Here is a 24,596-nt window from a genome sequence, read left to right as displayed (position 1 = left end):
CAGTCTTTGCTATTGTACAGTTAGAAAGAAAACAAAATTAGCTTCTTTGCGATCTGGCACTCGAAATGTGAACATATGTTGGTACTTTTGAACCATTGATCATCACATGGTCAAGGTGAGAGGGTTTAAAGATCCATCGAACTGAGAGAGATATTGACAAATGGGAAGAGCCACCAATGTAGGGCTGGATACCTCAGTTGGTAGAGCACTCGTTCGGTGTTCCAGAGGTCGCAGGTTCGAATCCTGCTCCAATCAATTTCTTTAATCATCAAAAAATTGAAGGTTCATTTTAGTTTTCACAGACGTAGTCTAATTTTGAGTCGCTGTATACAGCTAGGAAAAGAAATCTTCCAGGGTTTGAACTATTTCATTTCAAAATAATCTCCAGAGGGCGCAATGACCAGTCCAAAATTGTTAAGACTACACCTGACCGGGCACTTGTCTCTGGAATTGATGCACACGTGCATTGTCTAGGCGCATGCCAAGTCACGCCAACACTAAATTCATATACTAACCAATATTAGTGAACCACGTGACCATATGTAAACCGACACAGAACCAGGAAGAGGTGTGTTATCAAGGTGGTTATTCACAACTCAATATGCAGACACACGTCAACAGAGATTGATAAGAATGAGGGGGAAAAATAAATTCAGTATGGTGAGACAAATTTGACTTTTTGACAGTTGATTCCTTCGTTTTATTACCGTATTACATCATAGGCTTTAAAAAGGTTGGCTAGAAAGTTGGCCAGCAATACATGAACTGCAAAGCCTCATATAATGCACCATCGATTGGGACTTCAAATGATATTAAAGATAATATATATGCATGTGCACTACTTGTTTAAGACCCAACATGTTAAGGCCCACAAAAGTCAATTTATCGTACCGGTAGTTTTTTACACCACCTGCCTACAAGCTGCCATATTGTTCTTGTCAGTTTTTCCGTACATCAAAACCGAATGCATTAACTTAAACCAGACCTAGTTTATGTCAATGCACTTTTACTACTGTAAATGGTTACACATGTAGAGCTCAAGTTTCTTTGTCCATTCACTTAAAAATTACACATTTAGGTTAGTTCAGAATGAAAACTCATGGATTGCACGTCTATCATAAATTCCAATGAGACATTTGCATTTCATGTGGTTTCCCTACCAATGGAAGCAGCACTTAAAATCCGTTTAATGTGGGAACATTGACAAAAGCAACGACCAAAAGGAGCCTCAACTTTGTGGATTCTAAACTTTGCTTGCCCTTGTTTGATCAAACTCTTCTCAGTGAGCAATCTTGTATATTGAGAGCATGTTAAATGTCAAATTTTGTGTTCAAAGACAAATGTAAGTGACCACGATCCTTTGTCTTCAATTCACTGAAGTGACAGACATGCTATAGAATTTTGTTAGGTATTACAAGCTGTTACTGAATGCAGTCAAGCCTCGTTAATCAGAGCACTGTTACAAGATTCTGCTTATACCAAAGAAAATTTAGGTCCCAATCCTTTGTCAGTCATTGTTTTCATTCCTGATAATACAAGGTTCCTGTTATAACAAGGTTATTAGCCAAGTCCAAAGGACCTCTTATTAACGAGGTTCAACTCTACATGTATGTCACACAATGGTTCTCACAATATTGCCATTGGGGTCAACCGTTTTGAGATTTGTCATACAAATGGTAGAGTGAAGTCCTTGAGTCTTTACAAACATTTGGTATGGGACTTTCCTAGGTGATGATAGGGGATCAGGTCTAGAAAACAAGTTATCAATTTCATCATCCTGGGCGGTGCGTCTGCCGTTTGGCATATTCTACCGAATGTAGGCTGATCACCACGAAATGGTAATACTATACAACTAGCACGAACAGTAAAGCCCCTAGACAGAAAAATTGTACAGTCTATGATTGACATCTCATGTCTTCACAAGGAACATCTCATTGTGCAGTGGAAGGTTCCAATTCAGCGGCAGGGGTGTCTGGCTCCTCATCATTATAAATGTTCTCCGCCTGAGTTAAAATGAAACAAAGGGTAAGTCATTCTTCAGCTCGAGGACATGATTTCTGTGTTATAAACAACACTCCCATCAATTACATACAGTTGAGGACATTACAGGGAGGGGGAGTATGATGGTTATTTCTGGTGCAGTCTGTGAAGATATTAACATATGGGGTCACATGATCTGATTTCCTCATAAATGATTTGCCCACTGCCATCACAAACAATGGCTACATTCATATGTGTTATGAGGACTGCACGAGAGTGTTGCATATGCATTACTCTTGGATCATACAGAAGATTCCCATTATAGCGCTCTCAAGGGGACCTAACAGAATTGAGCGTTATAACCACATAGCGCTACAACCGACTGGACGGACGGTACATCCATGTCAATTTTAGGACAAAAGTTTGGGCAAAACCAATTTGTTGCGGTGCCTTATACTTTATTTTCTGAGGGTTTCTAGCATTTGCAAAGTAGTATTTCCCCCCCCCAAAAAAAACAAGCTCTCACCATCTGCCAGACTTGCATGATGTTGTCCTCCGATACCGAGCAGATGACCCATGGTTCATTAGGGTTCCAGGAGAAATCCGATATTTTGGCAGTGTGGCCACCGTGAATGAAGAGAAGTTCCCCTGGACCATCCTCAGCATCCTCGGGTGACTGCTCCTCTCCAATTTTGCTGCAATTCAAACCAAGATTGCCTGTTGTATAACACGCTACACCTCAAGCAACAGGCACCCTCAAGGTGAACATGGAGCTAAGATCTAGCGCTAAGCTGCAATCCGCTAATCTGGGGCCAATTTCACGGAGCTGCTTAAGCACAAAATTTGCTTGAGCGGGAAAAAACTTTGCTTAATTAACAAAGGTTACCAGCTCAACCTCCATGTGATTGTCATGCTAACCAGAAAGCAGCTAAATACGATCCCAAAACAATACACATCACATGGCATTTTGGCTAGTTACCTGATTTATCAAACAAGGTTTTTTCCCGCTTAAGCAAATTTTGTGCTTAAGCAGCTCTATGAAATTGGCCCCAGTAGTCAGAATAGCTTGAGGTTGATCTACATCTCCTACAACTTTGGCTCGACTTTCTTGCACCTCTAAAGGATTTTTTTCTGTTTCTTGTTCTGCTTTCCATTTCTTTGTTCCTGAACTCCGACTCCCAAAGTTTTTTTTTCCTGAACCCTCCAAAAAGAACACTCGTGTTGCATTAACATTTAATTCAATTTCTTACACTTGGGAAACATCTCAAATGTCAGGAATACTGGTATTCACTTAGACGTGTATCACTTGAACATTAGCATGCCATCAGAATGTTCCTGCATCCATTGAGTAGTCTGTTTTGTGAGCAGGCTTTTCTCTGAGGCAGAGTTCTGATGGGAATGCCATGTTTCCAATGGAACAGCAGCATGCCTGTTCTGGAATGAGAACAAGGCATTCCAACTGGAACATTATGACCATTCTGAATTAGGAGACACTCCCTTAATAGAGATGAGATATTGAGACTCAAGTAAACCAACGGTTGAGCTATTGCATCTGGCATTCATCAAGGCTGAGCAAAGTTGGCATATGAGTTTGGAGGCTTTGGGGCGACTCAAGTCCAACAACCTGGGCCTGAGCCCAAAGGTAACTCAGCCAATTATCAGCCTCCTCCGCAAAAGTCCTTCAACACAGGTCACATTGTCTATTGTTACTAAATGCTATCACTGTGAGGGGGACCAGTGACCTTGCCTATACCTAGCCTCTCCTAATGCCACTGTCTTACCTAAGGTCCCATACATTGAGTCGTCTGTCAGTTCCACTAGATGCCAGGATGGTCTCGTTGTGAGGTGACCACTGCACCTGGAAGATCTCATCTCGATGGGACTCAAAGGAGTGAAGCTTGAGTTTCAGATTACGCAGATCCCACAATGCAACAGTCTGGAGAAAATATAAAAGCAGACTTCGGATTGGAACATTAACTTCCAATTTGGGGCCAAATTTTTGTTCAATACACAATTGTTAGTATTATGCTCATAAAAAAAATGGGGGGGGTATGTTTTTTCCAATTGTCAAATGCCACATATGAAAACTTTCAAGTGTCAATAATTAAAAAATCCAATTTTGCTGCCAGATACGGAGTTAGTTCGTGAGTGAACGAATGACCGACCTCCCCCATTTCCTACTGAACACATCCAACTAAATGAATCTATACTTGACGACCTTCAGGTACGTCTTTGGAAAACTAGGCCATGTTCTTTTCTGCATCAATTTCATACATCTCTCACGCTCATGTTACATCTCTAATATTGGACTCTCACCTTATCAGCCGATCCTGTTGCTAAGATGAATTCACTGTAAGGATTGAAGGAGAGACAGTTGACCTCAGCTGTGTGTGCTTCCACTGAATGGCTGGCTTTGGAAGTGTTATTCACTCTAGTGTCCCAGCTGGTTGAAGATAGAGACAAAGATAAATCTCAGTACCCTACACAGCCTCTGTTAAATAAAGTTAAGTCCCCTACCTAAGGTATCCTCGGTTATGAAACACATCTTCCTTTAAAAGCAAGATTCTGTGAGGCTCCTAAACACTACAGACAAATTGTACAGGAGGTACAGAATATTTCTTATGATGGTAACAAATATATCATTTCTAACTAAATTACACAAGTCAACTGCAATGAATAACTTGTATTAAAAGTATCAATCCAACAGGCAATCCTGCACACCGAAAACACTGTCAACTCCAAATAAAACTTTCTTTTTGCTCTATACTACAAAATTTGAAATTCCACAGACGAATAACAATGACATTTATTGCCACTGTAAAGAAAAGATTTACACAAAACATACAATTGGCACAAACAATTCACAGTAATAAGATAGCATAGGCATATCAAACTCAACAAATCATTTTTTTCAAAACCTACTTATAGTTTGGACAATTTTACTGGACCAAGCAGCCTAGATAATGAAAATTTAAGTACAAACATCCAACTGAATTCCTGCAAAGCGAAGTATTTTTGGAGGACTCAGGAAGGTTCCCAGGAATTCAAAGGGAGTTACATATAATTCTTGCATGGGAGACAGGTACTGCGAATCATCTTACATCATGAGTTTCTGATCATCGGCGACAGAGCCAAAGAGACTCTCATGGAGAAGATGCCAAGAGACGTCCTCCACGACTGCCGAGTGACCGGTGAAGATGGTTTTAGCATCCACTACACAAGCGTCTTTCTCATGACCACTGATATCCCACAGGCAGATAGTCTGATACAAACAGAGAATTGCAATGCTTGGACAATTGAAAGGAATTTCATACACGATTCTCTTCTACCCATGATCATCTGCTAGCCGTACTCACGATCATCTGACACCCATACATGATCATCTGCTAGCCGTACTCACGATCATCTGACACCCATACATGATCATCCGCTACTCATACTCACATGATCGTCTGAGGCACTCAGGAGGTTTCCACCCAGGTTGGGGTTCCAGGAAAGACCGTATCCTTCCTTCTGGTGCCCTCGCAATCTCAGGTCTGGTTTACACTCACCACTTGGATCTGGTAAGCAAATAAGACTTCTGCATAAAATATAAAGTCACTGCAGTGCCTAGAGGTGCATGGGTCTTTCCTCTCTTGACTATATCAGAGCTCTGTCTTGGCATGTACTGTATAACACCTCTTAAAGGTCTTTCACATGAAACTGGTGAAACTGTGAAGGTTAACTGAGGTTGCAATTAGCCAGTTATTGCCTTCCAATCCTACACTTTTATACCCTCCCCCTACATGTATTTAACAATCATTTGTTCAAGATTTGTCATTATGTAGGGATCTGGGGTTTCCCTGGGAGATGATTACTTTTGATGCGAATATGAACTCTGACCTGCTGGTCTCTGGCACGAGATCAATGCATGAGTATGAGCGACCCTTGCCGTGTGCAGACTAAATTATCTCTAAGCCACGTCCTTCGGCCGGAAGTTGCTTACATTGTATTACATTTTGGCAGGACCCGAGAAGTTTCTGGGCTTTTCTCAGTGATAGTTCCCACGCTTGAGACCTGCACCTTGGTGGGCTGGCAATCACAGCAACATGACTCCTTGTGGGATAACCTAAACCCTAAATTTCCGTTGGCTTTAGGGTTCATACCAGTTTGGGCAACTATTTAGACGTCAGGGTAAGAGAATTTATGATTGTACAGAGACATTTCGCAGTGTGAATTTATCATGGACATAGCAAATGTAACATTTAGTACGATGTACATGTAAGCCATCACTCATTAATAGTGTGTCCTCTGTCTTTCTTTAGGGTTTTTTCCCTTGGCTTCTTTTTGGTTACAATTTCAGGTGATGGACACCTGGGAATATATCGAAGGGAATCAAGCCACAGTCGCCTCGAGTCCATTGTTTGGCCTGGTTTTGCGCCTCCTGTCCTCCTTAATTGGCGGACGGATCTCCACCCTCCTGACAACTGCAGAAGGACCGGACCGCTACAATTAACTGACAAAAAAATTTGGGAACTTGAACATCTTTTTTCCCCCAAGTACTAGTTAGATCATTCCATGAGGATGGGGCACAATTTGTGACGGTGTTCTTGTTACATGGGTAACTTTTACCACCTGTCACGACCTGTAGAGTAAGTAATTTACTCTGTAAAAATAACACACACCTCTGTATTCAGCATAGCAAGATGTATTTATAACAATGTCAATCTTGAATCCACATGCAGGGCAATAGTTGTTCACTTTTATGGAACCCATGTAATAACTGACAGTCACAATTGTGCCCAACCTGATGGAATGGCCAAATTTAAGTGTGATTACAGAAGGTTTCCCATGATGCCTTCAACGTGAACTAAAGAAAGCTCAGCTGAATAAGACAGGGCCCTGGTTGGCTCACCAGTAGTATACCAACCTACCTACAACTAGACCTACCTGGCTTGGAGGGATGCTTTGTGTAGTCAAAGACCAGCACATCACTGGAGGGTGTCTTGGTTGCAATGATGGTAGGGTTTTGTGGCATGTACCTGGCCCGGTTCACCTCTCCCTCGTGGTTGATTTTGATTTCTATTTCAATTTTGCCACTAACTGAACCAAAGCCTCCAAATTCTGGGAAGAAAAAATTATTCACAAGTACTGAATATCTGATCTGAAAGTTGTGTTCACTAGGACAAAGACGAATTGGATTGATTCGATTAAAAATGGGTTGATTTTATGGTTACACTTCAGTTTTCAGTGGTTTCACTTTGATAACCTCACTAGTGACCTAAATGTGCAACTACAATGAGTGTTATTTTGAAGTGCTCATCTCTATTACGACACACGATGAAGACATCAACCTCAGCTAGAACCAAAAACCTCTTGTACAGAATTTTACCTCAGGAAACATGGATTATGAAAAAAAAGGCTGCTTATACATGTACATACATGTACATCTATAAAATGCCCCAATGGCATACAGTGGCAAATTAATATTAAAATTGCAAGGAACATAATTAGGTTTAGGGGTCACCATATTTAGGTTTTTAGGTGTCACCGTATTTAGGTTTAAGGTTCAACTAGCACGTACATGTAGTATCAAGGATCCAGAATAACATTAAGGGGTTTAGCAACCTACATGTACTTCTTTCAACCTTACTTTCCAGTTTAATGATTTGAATGCCACTGAAGATGAACAAAATTATCTCAACTGATAAGTCTTATTCCCTACCTCCTTTTTCACTGTCATAATGAGATGCATCAAACTGAGCATCATCATTTGGCAGCTGGACGCTTGCTATCACCAGGTGGTTCTGTTCATCAGAACTGTGAACAAAAAGCAACACATTATTACTAAACCCAAAATGGTCAACCCTAAACATTTTTGCAGGAATCTTTCTATCAATTTAATGGTACATACTCAACTGGTGATTATCAATGTGCGCTGCACACTCAGGTCAAAATGCATTTAAGCTTTGCATGATTCCAGCATTGGAGTCGAGCCCCAACTCAAGTCCTTTCACAAGCCTGCTCACAAGCTCAGTCACTAGTCCCTTTACACTATCAATAACGGGGATCAAATGACCAAGGACCACTTTTGTCAGAGTTCATTTGAAAACCATTGGCTTGTGCCTTGGCTTAAAGCTACATGTAAATGATTTGTGATGGACTTGTGGGTACTAACACGTATGATGGTCTCAACACAGCCATCTTGGATCAAGACAGCATTAGCGAGAAAGCCACGCATCTCTTTTCAATATCCAGTTCTTTAGGTAGCACTGACTTTCAAGCCAATTCTTAAAAGAAATCATCATTTTGAAGTTTCTTTTTCTAAATATAAGGTTCAGTGGAATGCTGTGGCCTTGTCGTTATTAAGAGCACTGCATTCATGTCTGTGGGTAACGCCGCATGCAATGATACAAGTTACGGGTTCGAATCCAGCCTGGGGTCATGCCATGTGTACCCTTGGGCAAGGCACTTTGTCACTCCTTGCCTCTCTCCACCCAGGGGTATTTGGGTACCTTGTGAGGGCAGAACTGGTTACTGTGGTTGATTTAGCTGCTTCGTGCCAAAAATGGCAGCATCGAGCTGTGTACTCCCCGGGGAACCGAGACGGTACTTGGATTGCTTCATTGGCCAAGTGAGCAAGAATGGAAAATGCTTTATTCTTAGCTAAAAAGCGCTACATAAAAACCTAATATTATTAACAAAGAAAACAAGGCTTTGTAGACATAAAAATGACTTTTGAGTTGACATCACCACATGTTAAGTCAATTGTACAATACATTTTATACATTTTTAACATATCCCTGACTATACAACTGTATTGATATAGACTTAAACAAGAAATAAATGGCAGACCTAGCCAAAGCTGAAGCTTATGTGCATGATGGGAGCACTTACGTGTGTGTGCCGAGTACCAGTCGATGGATGGAGTAATCTTTACCCTCTGGCCTGTGGGGTCCAATGACATATAGTTTGTATATGTAAGAGATGATCGTGTGAAGTACATGTAAGCCGCAAAAATGGAGTTTCATCTGGTTTGTGATAACATGTGGTGAACAATCATCAAGTTTCAATGAGCTCTTTTATTCAAACGGCAATCCCTGTTCATTTTGTTTTATTCTCACTGTACAAAGTACACAATCTGTTAGCCCAATATCACAACTTGAAAATCCATTCCCTACTGAGCAAAGCGTGAACTTTGGAAATGATATTTGGAAGGAAGTTCAAAGTAAGGAAATCTCAAACATCAACCTGTCAACAACTTTTTGCGTTTATTTTTCCTGATGTCAATGCAACAATGCACACAACATGTAACTGTCATTTTACTTCATTTTGAGATCTGCATAAATAATTGATTAGTGGCAATTCTACACATGTACATGTATGTGTGTTTGCCTTGACCAGCCCCACAAAGGGAATTGTTTTCTTAGGAAATTTGGGACCCAATTAATTAAAGTGACAACAAATCTCTCCTCACATTAACTTCTTGATCAGCATGTGTTTAGTTCCAACTATTATGGTGCCAGTACATGGGTGAACATACCCTAACCCAACCCAATCCTCCAAAATCCTCTGGGTGGTCTTGGGGGATTTTGGAGGATTGAGGATGTGCCCTTGTAAAAAAAGCCCTGGTGGGTAAGGGTTAACTTTTGGCCTAGGCTCACCTTCTGACATCTGGTAGCCACTGAGAGGTCAGACTAGGCCACTCCAAGGCATGAGTCATCACAAGGTCATAGAGAAAAGGCGTGTTCTTCTTCCATATCTTGTATTCCTCGTTAATAACACGTTCCTCAACAGCATCATCAAAGGGTTCTTGGACTGCTGAATAGACAAGCAAATATGGACTCATGTAATTTCTGTGTGAAATCAAGATTCGGATGTACGACATGCGTCTTTTTACCCATGACATCCCCTGTGTTTTATGTGCTGAAATTTTGCCAGTATGCTCACTGCTTACCTGTACTGGTCAGACTGTCCACAGGTTGCTATTCAAAGGGAATTTACCTTTCCCCAAAATTTAGGAAGATATTCACTGCTGCCATAAGACTGCACAGTGCACTAATTTTCATCATAACTTTTGACCTGCCTTTGATCCAGACACCTTTACAGGTGTGTCCAAAGTAGTGGGTCTCTGACAAAAGCACCTGTCTGGTTGATCAAATCGTATACAAATGCAGTCACAATGCGCACTCCTTTACATCTGACTTGGAGGTTGCTCTATGGAAGCACCTGTCTCGACAGGCAGCAATCTAAATACTGGTGACTGTTTTGTATGACGTATCAAAGTTCTGTCATGTCTGTGGCTGTGTAACGCAGTGCTCATATATCGTAAAAATGGAAATGAAAGACCTGACCAAGCTGAATTATTTCAACCGAACACAAAGAATTGTAGTAAATTACCCCTCAATTCCACCCTCAATTCAAAATTGAAATTAAACATGTTCACTTTGTTTTATCTATGGTTCAATTAACTGGAATTCTTTGGCATGAATTCATTTTCTCTAAATTAAACATTCCTACACGTGCCTGTTCTATCCTGTAATATGACTTTTGTCATTACATATTTGGGAGTGATTACTGGGTTATAATGATAGGTCAAGCAAATGAAACACCATTTTTCATTTTTCCAGTTAAACTCGTTTTACAGAATATTTTACCCCTTAGCCTCAGTACCTCTCCTTTGTGGAAATGTTGGCCTTGTTGCCCGTTGTTGGCCTCGGGCCCCTTAAATGTCCCACTTTTTGAAGCCAATGCCCCCCAAAAATTGAAATTTGAACCCTGTGTACCAGTAGGTGCTATACTGTACACACCTCAGCTTAGACAATGTTTAGGGTGGTTTTTAATTTTGATGAAATTGCTTGATTTAAACTTCTCAATTTAAATCCAAATTTGTTTACTTTTGTTACAAAAGAGATAAATAAAAGAAAAGAAACACAATCAATTTGATTGCTTTAGAATACATGTAGCTAATTACGCCAACTTATGTCCGATTTTTATAGAAATAAAATGATCAAATTTACCCTAAATTTAAAAAATCTGATATAAATTTCAAAAATCTGATCTCTTTAAATTTTTTTTTTTTTTTTAATTTAAAAAATTGCCAATCTGTCTTGACATGCCTGATGAGCCACATAAGCCCAAAAGTTTTATCACTAATACAGCACATGGATGATTTTGCACAATGGTAGAAAGGAAATGCAAATACTCCCAGAAGTTCCAAATTTTCGATGCTTTGAAACGCTATGGCCATGAGTCTGAGTGTGCCCATGTATTCTGCCTAAAACTGCACTTTCACAATCAAATCTAAATTCAATCTCATTTCAACGATCTTGCCTCACAATCATGACAATGTCGGTTCCCCATGAAGGAACAAGTTTCCACTTCCTTTCAACGGACACATGCCGCAGTATGAGTATGCAGCTCAAACTTGCGAATTGTTTGTTGACATCCTCGAGAGTTTGTAGGCCTAGGCCTAGATGTACATGAAAGGTCTGAATTGTGCCAAAAATAGCATATAGACAATTAAAAAAATAAATTGTGATTTTGGCGGAAGATTTGATTGAGAAAGTTGACCTGAAAGTTGCAGTTTCAGGCAGAATAATTTGCATAGGCCAAGTCCGAATACTGGACATGTTTTGTTTGCTCAGTCAAAAGACTTCAGAACCCCACGCAAGTTTATTGACATTTTCATTTTTCCCACAGCAATTAAACCCGCTACACCTATATCAGTTGTATAATTTCGCATTATCATTCACAGAAATGAATTTCGATGCGTATACCTTGTTCCTTATCGGCCATTTTCCAGCAAGTTCAGGGTAGCAATCTTCACAACACAGTGGAATACCACGTTTCCGCGCCAAACTGGGTCTGTTGTTCAAGCATGTCAAGTGTCACGTTGAGTTGGTAGTCGATACGATCGTACCAATCTGCCGAGAATTAAGGGAACCAGGGAAAGATTGAACGGTAAAAACCACAGAGGGCGCTAAAATAAATACGCGCCCTCAAGTTAAACTTACAACATAGAATATGGAATCGATACCACCTGACACCTCAGAAGAAGATTTTATTATTATTATTATTTATTATTATTATTTATTGCTGGTAATGACACTAAGGATTCCTCAAAATCGCCCTTGGCACTGGAGCTCACAAGCCTGAAGAAACCTGTAGAGAGGAGACAATGAGAAGCAGTCACAGTTCAGTTTTAGAGGTGGGAGAAAACCCCGGAGAAATATTCTGGGTAAAACCAATCAGGTAGGGACGGAAAACCCAATCCACATGTGGACCGACCGAGCCTGGAATCAAGAAAGACTCTGTAATGTTGACAAGGTTCAACGAAGATTCCGAGATCAAAACCCTGTATCGACAGAACTGCTGAACCCAACCTCTTCACGGTCTAGAAACGAAAGAAATTAAGATGGTACCTGATTAGAGTTGTTTAAAATCCTGAATGGCATGCAAGCTATCGAAGAATGCAAGTTGTTAACCCTAATCAGATAAGAGGTTAAATAACAATTCAAGGTGGCCTTTAAGAAGAGTTTGAAGTACAGGAAGAACTTTTCCGTTATCAGAGCGAGTCGACAAAGTGGAACAGTCTCCCATCCCAGGCAAAATCAATCAACCTGTTAAAAAATCAGTTTGATTTAGAGTAGAAAACGATATGAGGTCTTTAAGGCTTCAACCGATCTACTAAACTCGCATTACACCTTCGGTGGGCCTATAAGTGTCAGGGGTTTCGATTCCCTAGGTTACATAGTCTCTAGACGTTCTTCCTCTGCTGGAACGTAATGAACTCTGGAGGAAATCCGCCTGCTTAAAGCAGACTGAAGTAAACGGTAGCTTATGAAATAGTTTGCTTTATTCTCTTTATTATAAAAAAACACAAGTTCAGTATGCATTGTTCGTTCATAAGCTAATGAGGCTGTATTCATGTGTCGATCTGCCATTTTGAATCGAAATTAAGTGAGATAAAACTTTTCATTTTGGTAGCCTGAGAGTAAGAATAACAGTGACGAAATAAAATTTCAAGTCAGTTTTTACTTAGAATAATTTATTTTGTGAAGCAGTATTTTAAAAAATGAGATAGAGGCTTGAAGCCAAATTACTATGGCAATTCCCCCACTTAATAGATTTCATTGAATATGATCGTTTGGAGAACAAGTTCATAAAATGGCTTAACCATGAGTAAAGGCTATTGAGCAGTCGGTAATATGAAAATAATTGCCAAAAGCGTGATCAGAAACACAGCGAGAAAACAAATTGTAGCACCACGTTAAAGGGCCAAAGCATGGAGTACGTACGGTTTGTGAATGGTTCGCTCTCGGCTTGACATGAAAATGTAATCAATGCCAATGGCCTAACCAATACGCTTACACATTTAACCCAAAGAGCAGGTCACTCGCGTTTAGATGCGAGTTATAGCTACCGCGCCCTATAATTGTTAAATCATCTAGACGGGGACCACTTAACCCTCAAGAAAACTTACTCCTCCTGCTCTGCACACGTAGGGCGCTGATTATTACAAGTTTGCAAAATATTCATTTGAATTGGGTTATTATCAGTGGTATTATTAATTTGTAAAACAGAAATTCAGTTAGATTTTTAGAACGACGAATAAAGCTGGTTTATTTTCGCCGTAGCTAGCATTCGATTTCATTTTCAAATAAACGAATGCGCCTATATAATTCCTGCTTTCAGTTAAAGGGTTACAAATACGCAATTAGGCTTTCGGTTTGACATGCGCTGTCTGATATCCAGTGCTATACAAATTATGATACAACTTTAATTTCAATGCTAATTAGTCAATGTATATGTAGGCCTAATTTATCACTAATGTGTTAGTTCTCACATGAGCTGTGACACTTAGTTCTTTGATGTGATTGTGGCAAATGTTGAACAAAAAACGTTGAATTTTATACAAGTTGTATAGGCCTGTTAGTTGGCATGTTTTAGGAGGCTACACTACTGGGTTAACTTAAGTCATCATGAAAAGGCAAAAATGTAATTAAACTTCAAACGAGCATTCCCGGTATGTTACTATGGCTTACTTATAAATGAATTCCAATACGGGCTATTCACAATAGTGCGCCACCAAGAGTTTGCAATGCGTTGGCCATTCATAATGCGCGAAATTTGTCGACCCTTTCCAAACGCGCATTGGGTCGACAATTTTGGGCATTGTGATTGGCCAACGCGTTGCAAACTCTTGGTGGCGCACTATTCTGAAACGGCTGTATTGTTTGACCATGCATAATGGGCACATTTAGCGCAACAGATGGCTAACGAATTAAAAGGAATATAGGTTTATGGATATGCCTTCGATGTTGAGCTAACATGAAAATTAATACAATGAATTCAATGACTTTTGGGAAATCGCGCGCTGATTTTTTTAAAACTTTAATAGACTGTCACGTTAATAGAATTATCTTTCGTTAAACAGGGATTTTGAACGTTCATTCTATTTTGCACAAAAATTGATTTTTCTCTAATTCATTTTCAAAAATTGTCCAGGAAAACCTATAAGAAACAGAGATTATTGTGCTTTTTCACCAAATATCGGCTTTGCATGAATTTTCATCTTCATCTGGAGCTCCACAATCAGTTTTGAGGAGGACTTTTCACCAAACATAAATGCTTCTAACGTCGACGCATCGACTTCACATTACACAATTTAAGTCGTCATGTGGCAGAAAATGAAGCAGAATATTAAATTTGAGGGTCTAGAAAGAAAATGTTGGCTTTGCCCCCAACGGCGGCTTCTCCCGGATCAGGTTTGAATGACCTTGCCGGGGTTAGGTTTCGCAGTTTAGACAATTGAATATGGAGCTTTTGAAGGTAGAAAACGCTACTGAGTCTGACAGTTTCGCTGGTCTCCAAGATTTGAATTCATAAAAAATTATCAAACCATTGGGATGGAGTGGTTGTTTAAATTTGTAATTCGAAACTCAAGACTGCCATACTCAACGGTCAGTAATCTTAGCTTGTGTCATTTCTTTTCACTTCCCTTCAAACATGTACAGACAAGTCTAACCTGATGAGGAATTCGAGACGTTCGAAAATTTGTCATATAAAGAAATGAGACGTTTTTTTTTGTAAATTATCAGTTTACTTGACCTATGGTAATATCGACACTGATTTAAAAATAAAGAAATAGGTGGCCACTCTGTACCCCACCACGTTACGCTATTTAATAATTTCAGCGTTCATAATAACATATTTAAATAAATATATTACCAGATTGAAGTATTACATAACATGTGATTTTCACCCGTAAATCTTGTTGCACGCAGAGGTTCTGCTTTGTTTTTATTAGAATCGTCATCGTTTTAATGCAATCCTGTGGATTCATGTAGTTGATGTGTTCACGTGGGAAGTCAAGTTTTTCAAGTAATTTAAATATTTTTGACGATTCCACTCAAAGACCAAGCAAACTGACGTCCACCACCTATCACAAGCGACCATGGTTCAAAATGGCCAGGCACAATGTTGATAAGCTAAATGATATGGTGATACACACGCTTGCCCATTATTTTAACACAAAAGGTCGACAGGAAGCGCATTTGCCTTACCTTTTACGACTGGTGACTCGCGTTTAACCTCGTCCCTACCGTGTTTGACACAGCATACCCGGCCATCCCAATGTCAAGGAACAGAGGAGTTGCTACTTAGCACTTGCAGAAACGTAGGCAAAAAAACTGGACTGGTTGGAAGTGTTTGTGCAGTGAACAGACGCTAGGTAGAGGTGATTGGGCGAAAATTGCAGATGAGTAAAGTAAGACTGTAATCAAGGAGATTATTGAAGTTGCGAATTTTTTAGAGTTGGAATAATATGACAGGACGAAACATTGAGGGAGAAATTTTTAAAACATGACGAAGATTTTATTTTGCAACCGGCGAACAAAAAGCTCGATATGCGCATGAAAACAAACATTTTACAAAGACTTTACATAATTTCAAATTTTTGACACCAATCCGGTTTTGGCTCATAAACTAGTCATAGGCCTATTGGAATTTCAATCTCCACAATGGAATCTCCTCCGATTTTCATTCACTCCAATGTCAATTACGCTTTTTACATTCTACAGTCTTCTATTTTCTGTGTTTGGATTTCAAATTCCCATGACTCAAATTCCTATTAAATGGTACATTCCCCGAATGCGATTTACATTTTATGCACAGTAGCTTCAACGTCCATAGGCCTAATATGGGCCTAGTTTTATATCGTACTTACCACGGGCATGTAGTAGGAAAACACTTCTCTATAACGTCGAAATAAGCCTCTCTATTTACAGAGAAAGAAAACTCTTGCTGATATCATTGCAACGCTTTTTATTTTACTGTGCGACCCTTCAGGATTTCCCCGTTGATGTCTCGCAGTCATTTCATCATTATATGAAAAATGGACATATTGTTCTCGCGAAATGTACTTTTTCCCCAAAACAGCTAGGGCTAGGGTGAGATGTTAATTGTAGTTACCACCAATCGTGCTCAATGACGAACCATAGCTCCACAAATCCTGAAAGTGTCTTCATGCGCACGTCAAATTTAAAAGAGGTTGGTCATGGGACAGCGAATCATGGGAGCCCTGCCAGTATGGAAAGCGATATTTTTCAGAGATTCCTCTCTGAATCGTAATGCACACAGAAAAACGTAAACTAAACCTCTATCAACTCATTTTCTTGCCAAAATGATCCAAAATGCAAACTATATTTCCGATATGATAAAGCTTTATTTTCAAGGACTCTTTGTTTTCCTTTTATGTACGTAGCTATTTAGCCTAATTTTCCTCTGAAAACAATTTAATGAAGGAATCTAATAATAGTGAAGTCATATTTTTGAAGCCCTGAAATGGCGAGAAATCGGTTGCATTCACCTAGTATAAAATCTCCAAAATTAATTAGAGAAACTCTTCTGTGGTTGAGAGCATATAATAGCTGTATCATAGCTGTGTATAATAGCTCCATGTTGAAAGTAACGGCAGACAATTGCATGGGCATTTCTAAGTACGTATTCTATATGAATACATTACATATACCAGTAGAAAGATCGACCCCAAATGTAATCAACCGAGAAAGCTTTAAAAATGAAGAATCAGAGGATATAAATAAAGGAAAATGTCAAAGCTGAAATGAAAATTGAAAATAATGAAATATAGTCAAGAATATATGACCTTCAATGTGGAGAAAACTAATGTAATTTTTGGACTTACTGCAGGAGCAGTAAAATAAAATTCCAAATTCTTCCTGCAGTCGGAGTGACGATGTCATGATTCTGAAACCTTGCAAAACATTGAGGTTTTCCAACAAATGTGCAGAGGCATTTGAACCCAGACGGCTCCAGTTTTGGCAAGGAAGTCATCATGCCGTTTATGTATATTTCACGTTACTCATCGGCTCCATAATTGATTTTAAACGCTTCGGGTTTTTTGAGTTACATTCAATATTCAGTGCACTATTAACGGAAGTGAAGGTCAGACAGTCTTATCTTGCATCGAGGGATAAGAACGCGGCGCAAGGATTTTTTACATTGCACTATAAACGAGCACGACGTTCTGTTTAGTCTAAAGTTCCAACCATGGCACGTATGTCCAGATTTTGTTATTATTATTTTCAGTACGTGACCCAAGGCTCAGAATGACTTATACAGGGTTACAAAAATTATAAAATAAACAGATAATCTAATTCAAATAGTTTATCCGGGATGATAAAGGTGGACATGTTGTCCACCTTTTTTGTTCATTTCTTTATAAAATCTTTATTTAAACGTGGCATGATATAATTGAAAAGCCGCTTTTTAATTTCAGCCTCAAGTATTCATAAAACCGTGGCGATTGCACAGCACACGAGCAAAGCATTCGTAGCTTCCCGGGTTGATTCGGATTCAACCTCGTCCTTAGGGCCAGTAAGCCCTCGGTATCAGCGTTCTGTAGGCTCCAGCTCTCACATACCTGTGTAAACTGTTTTGAAGCTTTCCTAAAACAACCACTGAGAGCACTTTGTTTTGGCACACTGTAGCATTTTCACAGACCTCAATGTTTTCTTCGCACGGGCCCTTGATTTTTTTCGCAGGCCTACTGGGTATTCCGGCCTCAAGAGTACTTCCACTATACGGTGATAGCAGAAATGCAGTAGATACCGCGGGCCATTTCCAAGCGAAGTATCAATTAAAACGTCTCTCTCGCAATGTAGATGGACATTTTCTTGCGAGACGTCTTGATATAACCCTAAATCATCTTGTAAATATAACTTGGCACAATCGCATGAATACAGTACGCGATGTAGCCCCAAACCTAAGACCAAAATGTCCCCAATGACTCAAAGCACATTACCGTGTTCTCATGTACCCTGAGCAAGGGACTCAATGATTTTCCTCGGTCAAAGTAAACATACTCACGTTGTTTGAATATCAATTTTAATAAAGAATGTTCATTGGAAGATGTTTATGGTCCATGTTCAGTTACCACGAACTCTGCCTATTCAAACTCGCTGAAAGATCTTCACAGATGACACGTCAGCCACGGCCAGATCTCCACTGGAAGTAAACACCATGCCGAAAGGGTTGTCCAATCCACGAGCCACACATCCTTTGTGTGTCCCGTCTGGACCAAAACGGTGCACCTCTGAGCTTGCAACGTCGTTGTTTTGGGTAGAAACGTAGATATCACCAGCGTCATCACAACAGACACCGCAGGGGTGCATTTGCCCTCCGCTATCACTTTTTATGTCAGTACAAAATACTTCATTACCGGAGAAATCTACGCACACCAATTTACTCTTTTCGTTGTTTGCAAAGATGATTTTTTCTTTGTTAATCGTTAAGAATGCATCCACCATGTTATTGGATATGGTAGTAATGGAAGATCCATCCAGCGTGTGCACAGATATGACCTTTCTCCGCCTGTCTATCACTGCTACCCTGTTCTTCTTGTCAACACAAATGCCAGTGAGTCTACTCTCCAATCGCCCATCCAGAGCCAGCAGTGGGGTAAACTGATTAATCATTCGAAGGTTAGTGTCCAATACCTTCACCTGCTGAGTATCTGTCACCCAAAGCAAATCATCACCACAAGCTACCGTGACCCCGAATGGTTTTTGCAGTCCTTCTCCAACTTGAACTGACGAGGTCCTGATTCGTTGTCCTGCGCTGGTCAACAATGTTACCGATTTATTTTCCAAATCTGTAACTGCGATTCGTTCATCACTCGTACAGGCTACATCAGTTGCCAGTGCAAATCCGCCCTCGATTTGTTTTTTCAGTTTCCATTTTTCTTCAAGAAGTATGTCACCGAGATCCGTATCCGCTACGATATCATGACATCTTACTCCGATGAACGAGAGATCTTGCTCTACAACTTCAGCCCGGGGCTCTCGGTACTCCAAGTTTTGCATCACCTTGGTCTTAAGCTCCAACAGCTCGAAGTCGTCAGCCTGTTGCATTAAGCTGTTCGTGGACGCGATTACCTGTTCGGTTGTGTTAATTTTCTCTCGGTTGCTTCTAATTTTTTCCTGTAACTGTTGATTTCTATCTTGAGCAACCTCAATGAGTTTTTCTCTTAGAAGGCGAGATTTGTGTCTAATTTTGTCAACCTCATTCTTTTCTTTCCACGAAACATCCTGGCAAGCACGAGTCACCATGATATCTAATCGATCGCGAGAGTTTTCAAGCGACTTTTCAGTGGCTTTAAATTCGGCTTTGTGTTTTTCAACATTTGTCAGACCCTTCTCAACAGCCTCACGGAACAAACTTACGGCATCAGCAATGTCAGAATAGTTGTGGTCGACTGATCTGTGATCAATCGCAGCGCACCGTGCACAGATCGCCATTTCGCAGGAGCTGCAGTAAAAACATAAGTCGTATTTGCGATGTATCGCGCATTTGGGTACAGTAACATCACTTTCCGTATCCCTAAACTTCATTTCCTTTTTGTTCATCAGATCATCCACCGTAATAATCCGGTGCTTTTTTGTGCGTTTGGAGCGCTTGTGGGCTTCGAGACATTCACCACAATAGTTTTCGTCGCAGTCTTTGCAGCGGGCGATGGCTTCAAGACCTTCCTCGCATTCCCCGCACATCGGAATGGCAGCTGATGTGCCTCCTAGTAAAAGTTCTTGCTTGTTGAATTCATCCACGAGGGAGCTCAGGACAAAATTGTTCGTGAGACCCTGTGACCCATTGTCTGGAACCGTCGTTACTCGTCTGCATACTGGGCAAGTTATCTCATCTGTCTTCGCTTGCTGACTGTTGATAAGCTCGTCCAGGCATCTTAGACAAAAACTGTGCAGGCAGTTTAGTATTTTGGGACTGATGAATCGACAACAGCAGATGGGGCATTCCAGATAACCCTGGCTTATTTTTCCACGTACAGTTTTAGTTGCAGCCTCCGCCATGTTTTATGTGTGCCTGGAGAAAAATGTATTGTTCAGGTAATTGTCGCCGTTAATTAACCAAAATGTTAAAGAACATCAGTAACACCAATACAGACAAGCTATTTTACCTAATTACGAGAAATGGCGTAGCAGGAGTGACATGTAGACATTATCATCTAATGAGTAACTTTAAGTCTTGACTTCAACGCACTTTACTCATCCAACACATTTTTCTCTGTCTGCAGAAACGCAGTAGGTCTAGTAAAGAACAACTTGTTTCATTTGCGGAAGTATTATAGGACTTGGAAATACAAGTACATGTAATCTCAACATTATAACTATGTTGGCGCAGACGAATCATTCTCCACTTTTTAAAAGTCATTTCACGCAAAAAATAGACATGTGTGTCCACGGTCCAAAAATCCATTTTTCTCATACTTTGTAGGATGAAAGGACTTGGGGTGGAAGTAAACAAAATAGACTTTTAAAGACCATACGTAGCCCTTTGTCATGGAAACGGCTCATTTTGAGTTTTTGGCACTTTAGACCGACTTCAAGTGCTCTGAAAAACTGGCTTTTAGCTTATATTTAAAGGTCCACCTGATCAAAATGCAAAAATATTTCAAAAATCCACTTATATCGCTTTAAAATATCATCCTTGTCTTTGGTTGAGACAAAACAATTATCGCTTTAAGTGTCACCCTTACTGAAGTATGTTTTTAGAACTTAAAACTTGACATTTTTACCCTGTTTTTGCCCTTCAAAAAGTCAACTTGCCATGGGTCTCACGAAAATATTTTCCTTTGGAAGTGACTAGGGCCAACATTGGTCTCTTCATAGGTGGTGAGAAAATCTTGAGCAATTGTATCCTGCTGGGACGCTATTGTCTGAAATATGGTCATTTTTCACAAAACAGAAAATTGCATTTTCGGGGGATTTCCTCAGTTTAAGTCGATAATACAGAAAGAAAAGTACGCTGATGTGATTCTGGTATACCCAGCAAGAAATGAGACCGAGGGGTACCCCCCAACATGTCCAATCCCTATACACATTCCAGACTATTGTTACTTAACACATCCCCCAAGATGTCTGAAAGGAATTCCCCAGATTCCTGCGAGACAATGACCAACACAAAGCAGGGGGGGTTCTCTCCGTCTCATACCTTGCTGCATATGGTCCTGACACTGTTTTTAAGTCGATTGAGTAATAAATAAATAGTAATTCTGGAATCCCACCGAGCCCTAGCCCATGATTTGCCCCCTTTGAGTTCTTGGCTTGTTCTTACCACATGACTATTGTGAGACTCTTGTCCCATGTGTACGGTAAACTTCCCAGTCTTTTTGTCACCTGCCTGCCACCCATTGTCAAAATTCTTATCGTCCAGCAAAGAAGAAACAAACTATTTGCACACAGCTGTTGGGGAAAAGCCCTCTAGTGGTCAAAAAACACCTTGGCCTTAAAGTGAGCCAAAAACCCTGCATATCTCACTGGCCAAAACACCAATTTGCCCTTCTGTCGGCAATTTCCACATTTGAGGCAAAGCATCATTGAAGTTGCAGTGGTGGAAGTATAAAAGCAATATGTAAACAAAGTAATCTATGTTTAGCATGAATGGACGATTCAACCCAACACGTTTGATGATGGTTTCTGGTGATCCTTCTCTTAGATAAACCAAATGCATAACAGAGGTTGTAAGCCTGTTTTAACGGTACATATAGGGCTTTTCGTTTTTCTCTTTTGGAGAAACATTGGATGCTGCAGGCCAACTGCCTCAAGAATAAAGACCAGCAGTTTGTGATCTCTGTCTTCATTCTGAACTGCCACCGGTCTGATGTTTGATGCAATTTGGCTAAAATAGCTTGAAATCTGGTCTACCGTCTGTTTCCGTGTGTCCCTGTATTGATGCGCCCTGCTTTGCAACAACAGCAAAGACTGTGGGAAGTCTACTGTACATGGGGCAAGTAGTAAAGTGTGCTCTTCATAGAAGTCAAACATGAACAGTACAAAAGAACAACCCAAGAACTCAAAAGGGCAAATCATGGGCTAGGGCTCGGCGGGATACTAGATTTTATTATTATTCGTTACCCCGGTACTCAATAGACATAAAAACAGTGCAAGAATCACAACAGCGTACCGTTCTGCGTTGTGAAAAATGACCATATCTGAGGCAATAGTGTCATAGCATGATACAATAGCACATTCTTTTCTCACCACATAATGAAAAGACCAATGTTGACCATAATCACTACCAAAAGGAAAATATTGTGAGACCCCTGGCAAGTTGACGTTTTGAGGGGTAACCTGCCAATTTTACCAGTCCTAAAAACATACTTCAATGCAAGAAGGTAAAAGAGCATAAGAGTGACACTTAAACCGATATTTTCTGTCTCAAGCAGAGGCAAGAATGATAGTTTATAGCGATATAAGTGGATTTTTTGAAGTATTGTGTATTTTGGTAAGGTGGAGAATATAAGCTAAAAACCAGTTTTTCAGAACCCTAAGTCGTCCTAAGGTATCAAAAACACAAAATGAGCAGTTTCCATGGCAACGGGCTACGTATAAATTTGAAAAGTTTATTTTGTTTTCTTGCATCCCAAGTCCTTTCATCCTACGAACTATGAGAAAAATCGATTTTTTTGACAGCGGACACGTCTGGTTTTAACGTGAAATGACTCTTAACTACAAAAAAATTTAATTTTCAACGTACGGTGATGTATTCAACAATCGAAATTTCGTTCGTCACATCATTTGTACTTTGTTTTCAGTTAAGGCTTCTGTTTCCCCTCTTTGCAAAAAAAAAAAAAGAATCACGACATCGAGCGGCCTTTTTGAACAACCGTACAAATGTGATTGCTCTCTCTGGGAGAATTTCTTTTTAGGAAATATGTAGACCCGAAGATTTGCATCCCCAAAGAGGTCTATGATCTCTGCATTCGTTCTGTTTGCAAAATTATTGTCTACATCATGTAGCACAAAATGAGAACTTCCCAGTTTAACTGGATTAATCTGTCAACCGTAGCATGGGTTTGGTTTGAACAAGATAAAGGACATCATACGGGCCCCGTAGCCCCACGACTCGGGACTGGTTCGTTATATTATTTACATGTAGGCCTGTACATAAAACCCGGCCATGGAAGATACAGTACACTACTTTATGTAAGTAACGCTGGCAAAGCTAATTATAAAACGAGTAGAGTCGCTGGTCGTCACTGAATTGTCAGTAAAGTCCAGCAAGCGATAGTTCTCACCTTGAAATCCACAATCTCAATCGGTGCAGAGCAGAATGAATTATACAAATATAACAGCCACTGATCCACCCTGGTATTACTTCAATCTTGCATTCTGACCCTGATCGGAATCAATTATGTTTCCGTACGCTCGCGATGAAGGTGACAATGCCATCTTTCAGCAAGGTTACGCCATAGTAATGGGTGGATTTCTCACATCCGGGAAAGCATGCGGTTGTTATTTTGGAACAATGCCATGTCACAAGGTTCAATGTGCACCCAACGTTGCTACACATCTACAAAGATCGAAAAGACCAGAGAAACTGTGTATAGTATACGGAAGTGTATTTAGGACATGGCTAAAATATTTTTGGCTTACTAATTCACCCGGGCAGATTACTCCCCCGCCTGGGCTGATTACTATTTTGATAGGGCGGAATACTATTTCGCCCTTTTGGATAGTACTTTTTAGTCCTGAGCGGAATAGTTATCCACCCGTAAGAAGTACTATTCCGTCCAAGCGAATTTGAGTAATCCGCGCGGGAAACATACTAATTCGCCTGGGCGGAACAGTAATCCACCCAGGCAAAATGGTGGGTCAAATAATCCAGTCAAGTCCTATGTACGCGTCTGTGGCATTTTAGGCCTCTTGTACATTTTTCCAGTAGAGATTATTTTTTGGCACCCCCATAAAGGGGTTAACTTTATTTCCTGTGATAAGATTCTCCAAAAGCTGTAAGTCCCGCAGTGTAACACAGTCATTTGGTTATAAGCAGCATGGTAAGAAGACCGACTGTGGCTTTAGTGACATGTGTGATGGGCTGATTCAGGGCATTTTGTATGACATCCAGGCATTTTGTATGACATCCGTGTGTAGAGTTTGAAAATGTGAAAATGCATAAATGTTGGAATTGGAAATCAGGTGCCTACCCTTTGAATTTAATGTCGATCCGATGCTGTCTGGTATATGAATGTATTCATCGTACTTTTGGATTACGTTATATATTTTATATCCATTTATATTATCCATATTATCCATATATTT

General features: G+C 40.1%; 2 protein-coding genes across 4 annotated transcripts; both read right to left on the bottom strand.

Moving 5' to 3' along the window:
- Window positions 1-670: 670 nt before the first annotated feature.
- rbbp4 (RB binding protein 4, chromatin remodeling factor) lies at window positions 671-11,885 on the bottom strand. 2 transcript variants are annotated; one of them, XM_022242497.2, is made up of 11 exons: window positions 11,739-11,885; window positions 9,624-9,780; window positions 8,857-8,907; window positions 7,685-7,779; window positions 6,910-7,083; window positions 5,425-5,540; window positions 5,082-5,242; window positions 4,297-4,423; window positions 3,762-3,916; window positions 2,507-2,675; window positions 671-2,003 (listed from the first exon to the last, which is right to left on the bottom strand). In XM_022242497.2, the coding sequence occupies exons 1-11, from the start codon at window positions 11,755-11,757 to the stop codon at window positions 1,932-1,934; spliced, it is 1,296 nt and encodes a 431-aa protein (XP_022098189.1). In that variant the 5' UTR covers window positions 11,758-11,885; the 3' UTR covers window positions 671-1,931. The 2 variants fall into 2 exon arrangements, with proteins under 2 accessions (XP_022098189.1, XP_022098190.1); XM_022242498.2 differs by having other exon boundaries at window positions 9,624-9,777; window positions 11,739-11,854.
- Window positions 11,785-23,823, bottom strand: LOC110983318 (E3 ubiquitin-protein ligase TRIM71-like). 2 transcript variants are annotated; one of them, XR_015427812.1, is made up of 3 exons: window positions 23,573-23,823; window positions 18,352-20,358; window positions 11,785-11,885 (listed from the first exon to the last, which is right to left on the bottom strand). XR_015427812.1 is itself a non-coding variant. In XM_022242496.2 (2 exons), the coding sequence occupies exon 2, from the start codon at window positions 20,343-20,345 to the stop codon at window positions 18,435-18,437; it is 1,911 nt and encodes a 636-aa protein (XP_022098188.2). In that variant the 5' UTR covers window positions 20,346-20,358; window positions 23,573-23,823; the 3' UTR covers window positions 15,483-18,434. The 2 variants fall into 2 exon arrangements, 1 of the variants encoding a protein (XP_022098188.2); XM_022242496.2 differs by lacking the exon at window positions 11,785-11,885 and having other exon boundaries at window positions 15,483-20,358.
- Between the last annotated feature and the right edge of the window lie 773 nt (window positions 23,824-24,596).

Source organism: Acanthaster planci, linkage group LG15 (assembly GCF_054643075.1).
Source record: "Acanthaster planci isolate LZ-2023a linkage group LG15, COTS_SCS, whole genome shotgun sequence".
NCBI classification, from domain to species: Eukaryota; Metazoa; Echinodermata; class Asteroidea; order Valvatida; family Acanthasteridae; genus Acanthaster; species Acanthaster planci.
The sequence above is the reverse complement of the archived record's forward strand: the minus strand, read 5'-3'. Positions and strand labels throughout refer to the sequence as shown.

What these genes read in the sequence shown, in the direction of transcription:
- LOC110983318 (XM_022242496.2), bottom strand. Translation starts at nt 20,345, where the DNA reads ATGGCGGAGGCTGCAACTAAAACTGTACGTGGAAAAATAAGCCAGGGT.
- rbbp4 (XM_022242497.2), bottom strand. An exon ending in GATGATCAGAAACTCATGAT is followed by an intron (nt 4,424 to 5,081) that starts GTAAGATGATTC and finishes ATCTTCAACCAG; the next exon opens with CTGGGACACTAGAGTGAATA. An exon ending in CTCAATGTATGGGACCTTAG is followed by an intron (nt 2,676 to 3,761) that starts GTAAGACAGTGG and finishes TTTGAATTGCAG; the next exon opens with CAAAATTGGAGAGGAGCAGT.